Below are 12,484 nucleotides of genomic sequence, written 5' to 3'. Positions count from 1 at the left end.
TTCAAAATTCTCTGACAGCTTGTAAAACTTGGCTGAAATGTCTCTATCTAAACTAAGCTGTAATTTTTCAAATTTCTGTTTCCAACTAGTTTCCAGCACCAAAAACTTTGAATCAACATCAGAAATGACTTCACTATTTACCGGTTGTACAGGTGGCAAAGCATCAATTAATTCGGAATCGGAATCACACGATACCGAAACCGAAGAGCCAGAACCATGAGTGCACAAATCAAGGAAATCATTAGATACAGGTCTAGCTACTGATTTCTTTTTCTCCTTAATCAATCTGTTATGCTGCAAGATTCTTTGATGTTTCATATAAGTCGTCGTGTCTTTGTCAGACCAAGGCTTAAGTCACAACGAGAAGTCAAGTCACAAACCTGTCCACGAGAAAGGCTACAAATGTCATGGGGTTCATACTCCCTGCTACTCATCCTTGTCCCACAAGCCAGGCAATTCCTGATGTTACTGGCAGAAGGAAGCATTGAATTATCTTGGCTATCCATTGGACTGTTGGGCAGGTCATGTAATTCCGGGTCGCAAAAGTTCGTAATATAATATAAATACCACAATAGAAATAAAAGTTAATTCACTATTTCGTGGATGTAATACGAGAGTGGTAATTAACAGTCGCATTATCAACTAATGAGAGCTTTAAAGGCACAAAAAGGCTTAGGAAATTTATAAAGAGCGGCCATGATGTAAACAGCACGGGCGCTCATTAACAACTGATTTTCAAGGGAAGGTTTTGAAACTGTCAACGATAGTGTTGCCAACTGGCGGACAGAATAGGAGGTAACAGGGTTGCCAATGTGGTAAATTTTGGTGCGGTTTTTGGGGATTTAGGGCTAGATAAATTATATTAAGGTAATGTTTATTAATCTTTACATTATCCCCTGAAATAAAATCATAATACACAACAAAACTAGTAGAAAACCGGAAAATATGAATGACGTTCGAATCGGTGCATTTGAATCACTGGACAATGGTCATTACCGTCCGATATTGTCAAACGTGTTCGGTATTTCATATTGATTTCAGGAAATTTTACTACATTTGCATTATCTTAGAATCTATTTCATTGAATCGTTTACACATTCGGAGGGATGACAAGCAGTGACTGCACTTTATAAAACCAGAAGATACCCATTTAAAAAAAAAATGACAGTATGATAGGCTGTACAATTCATATTGGATATAAATTGCTGTGAATTTTCTTGAGGACATTAACTCCTTTCAAAATAATATCATAAAAAATTATGTAGACCTGTAAGTTTTATTGTGTTTATTTTTGTTTTTGTTGTTGCTGTTATGGTGCTTATAGAGTCTTCAAAATATTTTTCATATGGGATCCTAACATTGGAGAATAAACAAATTTAGTCATTTATTTTAATTGAAAGTAATCGAGATCTTTATGAATATAGTCTGCGCTAGAATATTCTTCTAGAGAGAGAGAGAGAGAGAGAGAGAGAGAGAGAGAGAGAGAGGGAGGGGGATTCTACAAGAATGGCCCCAAAACCAAGTGATTCATGGGTTACTCGCAGACTGGTTTGGATTATCTCATGCATAACTTTTCAGCTTACCGTATACTTATTTGTCAAGTATTTTATGATGTCTTCCTACCGTAGCCTTCATTTTCATAGAAATGCTACAGCAGCCTTATATTTACGCGTCAGAGTAATATAATTTGTTATCCCTTTAGTAGATATATTTTCAGTATAGCTAACTGAAAGCAGTTTGATAGTTGCGTGTAAGGCTGAGACAGTCCTAAGATTTGCCATCCATCCATGTATGTGTATGTGCTCTTGTTTATCCTACATATTTTTTTTATTTTGGTGTTTGTGTTTGAGGGGCTTGTTGTGATCTTTGATTAGTAGCTAGATATTATGAGAATAATTTCCTTTTTATGGACAAAATATTTTATACTGTATGGGCGAAAAGTGTTATTGTTAAGAGATTAAAAACCAGTTTTGTGCAAACTAAATGTAAATATGGTATTACAACATGTGTTTTGTCGATAAAGAATATATAATAATAATAGTACATTCCACTTTATGCATATACTTTACATATCGTGGAGTTGAAACTACTATATCAATTAAAAACTACTCCATTTCCAACAGACACAGGTAGAAGACTATTTGCAATAAGAAATTAACGTGTAGGCTCATGCCCTGTCATTGCCTCAAAATATAAGAATTTGATGCATAGGCCTATGCCCTGTCATTGCCTCAAAATATAAGAATTTGATGCATAGGCCTATGCCCTGTCATTGCCTCAAAATACAAAAATTGACATGTAGGCCTAACCTCTCAATGATGTTAACATTTGACATACAGGATGATGATGAATTAATAGCTTAATATCGGGACTGGCTACATGTCTATGTTTCATTTCAATTAATGTGGTCTATGTTGGACCACTTATGCAGGCCAACACCAATTTAAAAAGAAAAAAAAAAAAAAAAAAAAAAAAAAAAAAAAAAAAAATGATGTGTCGGTATTTAGGCTGCACAAAGAAAATGATCCAAGATCTTCATAATGATATGTAACATTTATATATCTTCTTCGGAGATATAAATTGCATACTTCCCAACTCCAGAAACTCAAATCTCTCAAGTCATGATTCATGCACGAAACTCAACATCACTTAACGGAGTCAAATCCGTACTGGTAACCATTTGGACTATTAACTAGCATGACATCATTCCCCCTTCGAGAGTTAGCAAATCACAAACATGTAGCGGGCCGGGCTCAGCTGCAAAGCTAGCTGGACTCTGCTATAGTTCTTTGACCAAGTCACTTTAATAAGATAAAGGTCAACATCAAGTTATAATAATACTATTTGTGTACAATGAGTAAATAACTTTATTAGTAAAGCATACACAAGGGAACACTATCATGCATTTTTCCTACTTAATAAAAGCTGAACAATGACTGACCCTCATGAATAATTTTCACACCAGAAGTTCAACTCTGAACTGTAGTGAACATGAAAAACCATAAATCCAAGGAAAAAAGTATGTTATATATATGTGTATAGTATATGTGTATGTATGTATACAAAAGAGAACGGGTGTAGGTCCTGACCAGTTTCAACTTTATTTCCAAGCCATTCGTCAAAGGCTTGGAAATACAGTCAAAACTGGTCAGAACCTACACCCCGCCTCTTATTTTTCACCTGTGGGTATGTGTGGTAAATGAATCATGTGCTAAAGTGATATATATATAATCTTAGTTCCGAGATGTCATGTTTGTGGTAAACACACTGAAGGAGACGTGATGTCTGACACCTGTAAGTGAAATGTGCTCTACAAAAGGAACAATATCTAAGACCCTTCTTCAAGTCTCTAAAAATGATTATAATCAACAGTGATACATGCTTGTACAGTTAATGCAATACACTGGTAACGACAAGGACACTGTATGATGCTTATAATATGGCATATGCTTATAATGCTAATAAGACTACTACTGTGACCATTCTTGTTGAAATGTAGATGAAAAGTTCTGTATCGTTTACTCATGCAATAATGTATTTTATCCGTCTATGACCATCTCAATCTTTATTGCTTTATATGCCTTTCACCTGTTAACATTCAATGAAACATTCATGTGACCATTATAACAATGAAAAATTCAATGCCTCACCAAAAATCTATACTCCAAATATAACTGTGACCTAACTACTACAATATAGTATCAAATTAGGAAAAATCCTCTTCTATTTCCATCTAGAGAATTTCATAACGCTCCCTTGCAGACTTGATCAGGCAAGAGGACATCCAGATTCCAAGGATCTGTAAATAAAAATTCAGTAAAAACACCTACACCAATACCATTCTCTAAAGGCTCCTACAAATAGTGTTAAGTATACATATCTACAAGAACTACTTACTGTAGCTCAAAATGACAAATACGTAAACCTATGAGAACTACTTACTCAAAATGACAAACACCTACAAGTATTTATTGAAACTACTAGAACCTGAAATTACCTATTGATACAACAAACCTAAGCAAACCAACAGTCCTCCATACATTACCTGAAAGAAGGCCAATCCAGCAATACCACCAGCAATAGCTCCAATGTTACTCATAGCTGCATCGTGAAGGGCTTGGTAACATCCCTCTGAGTAGATGGTAGGAACAGAGCTACTGTCACTTGGTATCTGCACAAAAATGTTATGGCCACAACCAGGCTTCTCATCAATACAGCAGGAGTCCGGGACACCAGTGACATTAACACCATATGGTGTTGTCTCCCAGTCCATGTAGCTCCCAACTCCACAACATTTGTGCTGCAACAAAAAAAACTTCAAATTTACAAAAAGAATCAGGGCATAAGCTGCAGAAAATATACTGAAGACAATACAGATTCATAGTTAAACTACACATATTACTAACACCTTTAATTTGTTAACAAATATTAATGCAGAGGAGTTTTAATGTAGAAAAATAAAAAGGTAGAAAATATGACGGAATCTGAGGGTCTAGAAAACTTAAAGCTGACTTTTCAATTATTATACTTTGTCAATTATTATACTTTGAAAAGTGAAAAAGTACAGTAATCCATTAATTATCCAGGTCCTCATTACCCTACACTCAACATTATCGGACAGCAACAGACCAGAGGCAAGTTAGTTTCAGTAAGTAATCTCTCAATTATCCAGATTAATAGAGCCAAAGTCCTGTCAGATAAGGGCAAAATGTACATGAAGGAGAGTGAAAAGAAATATAGTGAAAACTTGAAATGATCTCCCTTTTTTCTGCAAAATTGTAACAAAACAATCTGCAAAATAAACAAAACAAAAGCATGCAACCACTTCTTTTCCTCTGTCTCCTAAATGACACATTTGGTAGGCAGGTAGTCTACCTGTTTACCCAAAGCCTACCATGGTTTTATCACTATAAATGTATTTAATATACAGTAACGTTCTTATCAGTTGTTACCATATTGTATTACCATACATGAGATACAAAATGCGTGTGAATTACTGACCTAGGCTGGGTGTTGCATCAACAACATCTATTTGCACAATTCAAAGAGGCTATTAAAGCTGAATTTGAGATATTATCATGTCATATCATCATAAGTGGAGTACTCCAAACGCTACTAAAGCATACAATTTTGTCCCTGCCCAGGCCACAGTACCATTACAAATATAACCAGACAACAAATCAATACTTACACCAAAATGATTTAAAAAACATCAATCCCCATCCATTAAAAACTATGACTGGAGGGTACCCAGGAACACAGTACCCCCAGAATCCCATATAACTCAACAACCCTTAATAAGGTTTGGAGAAAGGAAGGAAGGTACACATCCTACGCATCCACACCCAATACCATGCCTGCCACTGCCAAAGGGCCTTAGGTACTGCAGTCACTAAATGGAATTTCTACTTCCTTTTAGTACTAGAACAAAGCAAACACTGATGTGCTCCTCTAATAGGTGGCTTGAACAACGGAGGATAACGAAAGATTGTGCTTGAAGGCTAAGGATGTCGCTACAGCTCTGATACCGTATGCTCTGACTTTAAAAATTGGAAGAAGTTCCACTGAACACCACAGCTTACTGGAGGTTTGTCGGATCTTGTCAGTTCCGTGTGGGTAGAACTTGAGAGTTCTTACTGGACAGAGTACTCTTTCTTCGTCATCCAACCCAGAGGTATTACTTGGATTTTAAATATTGAAAGAATGAGGCCAGTGTTTTGCTAGTGATTCATTCTTTGCCAGTAGTCCCAAAGTGTAAAAGCAAATCGCGTCACCTTACGAGAAGCCTACGCCTCTATCAATCACTTCAATCTCACTGACTCTCTTGGTGATGCTAGAGAAATCAAGAATAACGGCTTCCTAGTCAGGTTCCTGAGACATCGAACTAAGTGGTTCAAAATTAGGTCCTGAAAGCCATTTGAAAACCACAAGGTTCCATGACACTAAAGCACAATTCTTAGATTTGCAAGTGTCAAAGGACTTTATGAGATCAGTAATGTCTTGATTTTTCGTGAGATCTAGGCCTCTATGTCATAACACTGAGCTGAGCATTGACCTGTAGCCCTCCATCGTAGACGTGAACAACCCTTTAGAAGTTCTCAGAAATAGCAAAAATTCTGCTATGTCTGTTAAGAAAGTCTCAGAAGTTCTCAGAAATAGCAAAAATTCTGCTATGTCTGTTAAGAAAGTCTCAGAAGTTCAGACTTCATTGCTTCTGCACCAAGTGCAGAAAATGGACCACATGTGCTGATAGATGTCTGCAGAAGACTGATGTCAGCAGCTTGCCATAGGGTCTGCAACTGCCTTTAAAAATCCTTTGACTCTGAGCAACTTCTCGACAGTTTGAAGGCAGTCAGAGCTAGATTTGACAGTCTGTGATGGTATTGCCTGTGGTGCTGCTGTCTGAGAAGATTGATTCGTTGAGGGAGCTGTCTCAAAAAGTCGCTGAGGAGTTCTAGAAGTTCCGGGAACCACTCTCTCAGTAGCCAGAGGGGAGCTCTAAGTATCACTGATGCATTCTTGTGAGATCTGAATTTGTTCAGGATGTCTTTTACCATCCTGAATGGAGGGAAGGCATACAGATGTTTGTTGGACCAATCCTGTAGCATGGCATCCATTGCCCATGTTAGGGGATCCAGTGCTGGAGAGCAGAACAGCGGAAGCAGACGAGTTTTGGAAATTGCAAAAAGATCCATTATGAGAGTCCCCCCTAACTTCCAAAGTTCTCGATAGACCAACAGATTCAGCATCCACTTCGTCGGAATTACTTGGTCTCGTCTGCTCAACTGGTCTGCTAGGACATTCATTCGTCCCTGAATCAGACATTTTTTAACAAGGTACGAAAGAGCTGCTACGTTGTCGCAGTACATACACTGCAACATTACTCCTCCCTACTTCTGGGGCAAAAGCCTGAAGCCCTAAATGAATTACTTCCAGCTCTTTTACATTCATGTGGTCTCTCACCTGATCTCCTGACCACTTCCCTGATACTTCCTTGTTTTCCCATTGAGCTCCCGATCCTACGTCTGATGTAACTAAGTAGAAGCCGAGGTCTGGGCTCCAAACTAACAGCGACTTTCCTTCCAACAACCTGTCTTCTGACTTCCACCACAGCATGTGATGTTTGATCTTCGAAGAAACAGACATTATGAAGAGTCCGGATGTTTCTTCCTGTCCTAGCTGGCCTTGAGGTAGAATTGCAGAACTATCATGCGAAGTCTTCCGAGTGAAACAAACTGCTCTATGGAAGCTAACATTCCAAGCAGTCCTCCATTTGTTTGCTGTGCATGAGTGAAGAGAAAGGAATTCATCTACTGTCTTGGGGCAGGATTCCACTCTCTTGGGGGATAAAACAGCCCGAAAAACTGGAGAGTTCAGCAACATCCCCAAACATACTATCTTCTGAGATAGAACCAGCTGGGACTTCTGCAAGAAAACTACAAAATACAGGACTTAAGCACTCAAAGTAGGAAAATTTGTTGGCTGGAGAAATGATAAATGGGAGATAGTATTTCCTAGGTCATGACTTTTGAAAAAGCTTAATGTAAAATGAAGTTTTTTTTCTACAGAATTTGTGCATATATGTAATTGTTTTCTTTATTTACTACTGTGTTGTAAGGAAAATACAAGCCCCTCACACTCACTACATAAAATAAATTTTAAAATGCTATTTTCTGGGGGTCTCATACAAATGAATTCATTGTGATTTATTCTCAATAAGAAAAATTCCTTTGGTACTCTTCCCGCCTTTTACAACCAATTGTTACAGGTAGTTCGCAGTTATCGGCGGGGTTCCGTTCTCAGCAGGTGCTGATAAACGAAAACCACCATTAACCAAAACTCAGCAATTAATGGCGCCTCTGTCAGGTACGTTATGGCGCCATACCTCTATTACTGGCATCTTATGGCACCAAGAACCAAAACCCAACCCGTTGCACCGCCATAGCGCTAGACAAGCACCATAATACTGGACTGCCCTTATCCGAGACCGGCAATAACCAAGATCGGGGATGTCGATCAATGCTGTTCTGGTTTTACTGCGCTTGGTTAAAGACTTCATTAACCAGATTTTTGGCAATGGTAAGCAGTTTATCATCATCAGTAAGCAGTTCATCAGCATTGTTAAATGGTTAACAGGAGCCGATAAGCGGTTTCATGGCACTCACGGAGTCATAAACACCACTTAATGCTACATTTATTGGCAATTTTTGGTTAACGGTGCTCAGAACTGGGGAATACTTGTACCGACCTATCACTCTAGTAATACATTTAAATTAAAGAGTACAACAAGCAGTGTTGTTATCTTTACTTGTACAATGTTTACCTAGCATCTTGAAAATTTTGCAGTAAATGAGAGCATCAACTCCAAAAGAATTTCCAACTTAATTTGGATAATTTGGACAGAGCCAGAAATGAACATAACTATGTACAGTGGGCCCCCGGTATTAGTGTTCGCGGGATTCGCGGGCTCACGGATTAACAGGTTTCTCTCTGGACCATGTGGGAAACTTGCTTATTCGCGGTATTTTTCTGAGAAATATCCAGAAATTCCTGTTATTTATCAATTTCATCATAAAATGCAATTTTTGTGATAAAACTATTAAAAAACAAGGTATTAACATTTTTAGTGTTTTTCTTGAGTTTTACATACCTACCAAAATAGGCCATTTTCAGCATGTTAATAAGAGTTCCAACTATTCTCGGATTCTAAACATTCGCAGGGGAGGTTACGCATCTCTGGCGAACATGAGGGAGGCAAGCCGCAGTGGGTGTTACCTGGCATGCTGTAATGGATCAAGAACCTTACTTCCACTAATATCTTTTATCACAATGCCATTTTATGAATAGGCTTCAGGTATCCTTTCATACACTTACTTTGTAGTACCTATATAAAAGTAACCCATCATTAAATATTTACCTTTAAGCATAACATAAAATGTATTTTCAAACAAATACAAATAAATGATTACCTAATCGACTTACCACTGCTCAATGAAAATATGGAGGCCAGAAATACCTGCAACAAAATAGGCATAAATTTTCTGGTGATACTTGCTTTAAATCAGGCACAAAAGAGGAGTTAAATCTTACATTGCTTTGCATATCATCCCAAGCCAATGTGGGAAGACCTTTTGGATCGCCATAATGAATCATTGTTTCGTTCATGTTCTTCTTGATAAGCTTCTCGATGTCTGGTCGCAACACAGCTACAGTGATGGCAGCAGCAATTTCACACATCAAAATCACGACCATCAGACAAATGAACTAAAAAAACAAGACCACAATAATTGAATGTGTTAGGTACCTTATGGAGTACAACATAAATATTCTGTAAACTGTAACAGTTAATAATACAAATCAGACTTTAAACCAACAAAATCCAAGTACTATTGTTAATAAGAATCAAAATATTCTTCAATACTTACAATTCGTAGCATGAAGACATTCTCTTTCTTAGCCCCACAGCATCCGAAGAAAGAGACAACAAGGATGATGGCCCCAAGGATGATTATACCTATTGCTGGAGTTTCATACTGGCCTTCAAAAAATTGCATGTATTGGTGGAAAAAACCCTGGGCAACTCCACCTACGGCTATCAATATAAGACCTGACAGCTGAAACAAAAGGCAAAATTATTAGAAACTTGAGAATATGAAAGGGAACAGTGGGCTAATCAGGTCACCAGGGTATAAAATCAAATTTTCAAGACATGATCTGAACAGAAAACAATGTGAGATGAACAAACAGCAGGACTGACATCCATTGTCCATATGTCTAGAATGACACCACCTTCAAAATGAGTGCCAGAATATGATTAGGTAATAACATGACAAGGCTACTTACCAACCCATGGCCTACTATACATTTCAGGGACAGAAAGTCATCGTTTTTCTCAAATATCTTTTAAACAGTAATTATTTGATCGGGACGGTACTTTGACAAAGTGTACAAGACATCTCCCACTAATTCTTTGTAATATAGTGCATTGTCAAACGGTGTAAGTTCAGGCATTTACTCTTGACTTACGTGGTGTTGCCAAGCATCACCTACCTATGCATTCGAACATCCTTTAACCCCCTCACTATCTCCCTCCCTTCCCCTTCCTCCTCCATCACCCTCCCTCAACCCCCTTTCCTGGCCTCCCCATCTCCAACCCCCTTTCCTGGCCTCCCCATCTCCAACCCCCTTTCCTGTCTATTACATTATATTGAGTAATATTGGATCTTATAAATGTGTAGGTTTTTGTAGATTCTCTGTTCATTCATTTATTGTTATTGTATCTTCTTAAGTTATAAATGGGAGTAGGCTAAAGAGAGTAAGACCTTCACACTAGTCACCCCAAGGCCAAGAACAAGGTCTGCTCACTTCCCTCCAAATCCCCCCCAAGTAGGCAGAGCTTGTTTACTCCCTTATTGAGTCAACAGGTGAATTGCTGTTAAAAAAAAAATGAAAGGAAATGCTATAATTTAGAAGAAACGACTATCACCACCATAGTATAATGTAAATCTTGTACTGTACTGAGTTTAGCAAATGAGGAGTTTCATACATCTTGAATTATAATACCATAAATGTAGTGACTCACTTTCACATACATATCAATTTTTGGGGTGGGTGCCATAAAGGATTCTACTTGTATTTCTTAGAATTGCTACAAACCTTAGATGTACCTGCCATATCATTTGATTGTTTACCTTTACATAACCTTGCCCACTCATTTTGTAGTTCTTAGTTTTTTTTTGGAAAAAATGGAAAATCACATCTTTTTCCTTCTCAATTTCCAGATACTTATATTTGGAGCTATGAATGCAAAACACATGTGGCATTATGCAGTGCTATACATACAGTGGACCCCCGTATTCGTGGATTTCTCTCTGGAACCCCCCCCATCCCCCCCCCCCCCCCCGCCCCCCCCCCCCCCCCCCATTCACGGGAAATTTGCCTATTCACTGTACTCAATAATTACTAAGGAATTGTCAAGTCTACCTTAGTTCACAGGTGCATCTAATGGAACTGGAAATTTTTACTTTAATAGTATTACCAAGTGACAGTTGAGCAAAACCCCGCCCCCCAATTCCCAGTCAATACCTTGAGCAGGTATCTCTAACATACGTCATCGCCTACGTAGTTATCCCAGGTGGGAGGAGACTCCACCAATTTGAGTCGACCTTGTCTCTCTTGGGCTTGATTCACTCAATATAATGGACCTACTATCACATTCTCTTACTACATCCTTTATCCATCGTATCGACATGTTGACTACGAGTAGGTAAGGTAATCAAAATTAAATCACACCGTTTAACCTACAACCTAGTACATAATTAACGGTATACTATTAACAGAAAATGTTCAGAAAAATTAACCATTACTATGGTCCTTGAGTCAAACCTCACTATCCTTTTCATTATGAACCCTTCAATTATTAGCTGGTATAGAAAAATATCTTGCGACTTTGCCTTTACAAGCCAAGAGCAAACGCCTTAACTAACACCATTTGAGAATGCATTACATTACCAAAAATTAGCAGGAGGCATCATGTGCACTGTGTCAAAGTACCATTTTAATCAAAGTACCATTTTAATCAAATAATCAGTTTGAAAGATATCTGAGAAAAATGATGACTCACGGCCCCTGAAATGGATAGTAGATAGCTTAAACACAGTTTCACAGATTTCAAACTGACGAGACCACACTAGCATAACAAATGTTATTTTTTTTATCTTTTAAAATAGTTTCACCAAACCTAGGAATTAAAATTTAAAATAGTTTCACCAAACCTAGGAATTAAAATAACTGTTCAGGGGTTGGCTGGAAGGATTAGCTAGTAATCTTATATGCAGTAGTACCTATTTGCAATAAATTCATTCTATTTAAAATATGTTTTTACAAATTTTGTGAAAATTATTAGTTTTCAACTAAATTTCTTTCATTTTATAATTTTTAAAGTACTACATACAAGTTTCTTGGTCATTCTATTTCTAGCATTCTATTAAAATGTTGAATAGCAATTGCGTTTGACATATCACAAATTGGTGGAGGACTGTGGTGTGTATTTTAAAAATACCAAATTTTAAAAAGTAATTTGTATTTTTCCTAGGATATAAACATACACTTTCATAAATGGCATGCCTTGTGCCGAGTCTCCATTTATGAAAGGTAGGTTTGTAGCATTCCCGTTGGAACAACTAAGAGTGAGATTTCTATGTCAGAGTCTTAATTGTGTTAATAGGACTTCTTATTTTCTTTCTATGATTTCTTGAAGCCAATGGCCATTCTCTGACAGTGTACTTAAAAGTTCTTCACTTGTTTGTCATGGGGGTATTATTAGTCACACAGCTATTTTTTTCATAGTGAATCAATTACTTCATCTAGCCAGTCCTCAACTGAAAGGCAGAATTGAAAGATGGTAAACCTGTTGCTTCTTTTGCTGCAACATCTGCTTTGTTCTGTCCAAATTTGCTCTTGGGAAGAATTGAAGAGTACTCAT

At 37.6% G+C, this 12,484-nt stretch overlaps 1 protein-coding gene across 1 annotated transcript in view; it reads right to left on the bottom strand.

Moving 5' to 3' along the window:
* Positions 1-2,843: 2,843 nt before the first annotated feature.
* The window catches only part of LOC135213197 (CD63 antigen-like), a 28,041-nt gene continuing 18,400 nt past the window's right edge, over positions 2,844-12,484 (bottom strand). The window contains exons 2-5 of the mRNA XM_064247168.1: positions 9,426-9,614; positions 9,091-9,264; positions 4,046-4,300; positions 2,844-3,799 (exon numbers count right to left, since the gene is read on the bottom strand). Of these exons, the coding sequence (XP_064103238.1) occupies positions 3,734-3,799; positions 4,046-4,300; positions 9,091-9,264; positions 9,426-9,614 (684 nt within the window). The 3' untranslated portion in view covers positions 2,844-3,733. The remainder of the gene's footprint in view (positions 3,800-4,045; positions 4,301-9,090; positions 9,265-9,425; positions 9,615-12,484) is intronic.

This window comes from Macrobrachium nipponense, chromosome 42 (assembly GCF_015104395.2).
Source record: "Macrobrachium nipponense isolate FS-2020 chromosome 42, ASM1510439v2, whole genome shotgun sequence".
In the NCBI taxonomy this organism is placed as follows: Eukaryota; Metazoa; Arthropoda; class Malacostraca; order Decapoda; family Palaemonidae; genus Macrobrachium; species Macrobrachium nipponense.
Note: the sequence above shows the minus strand (reverse complement) of the source record. Positions and strands in the feature narration are given on the sequence as shown.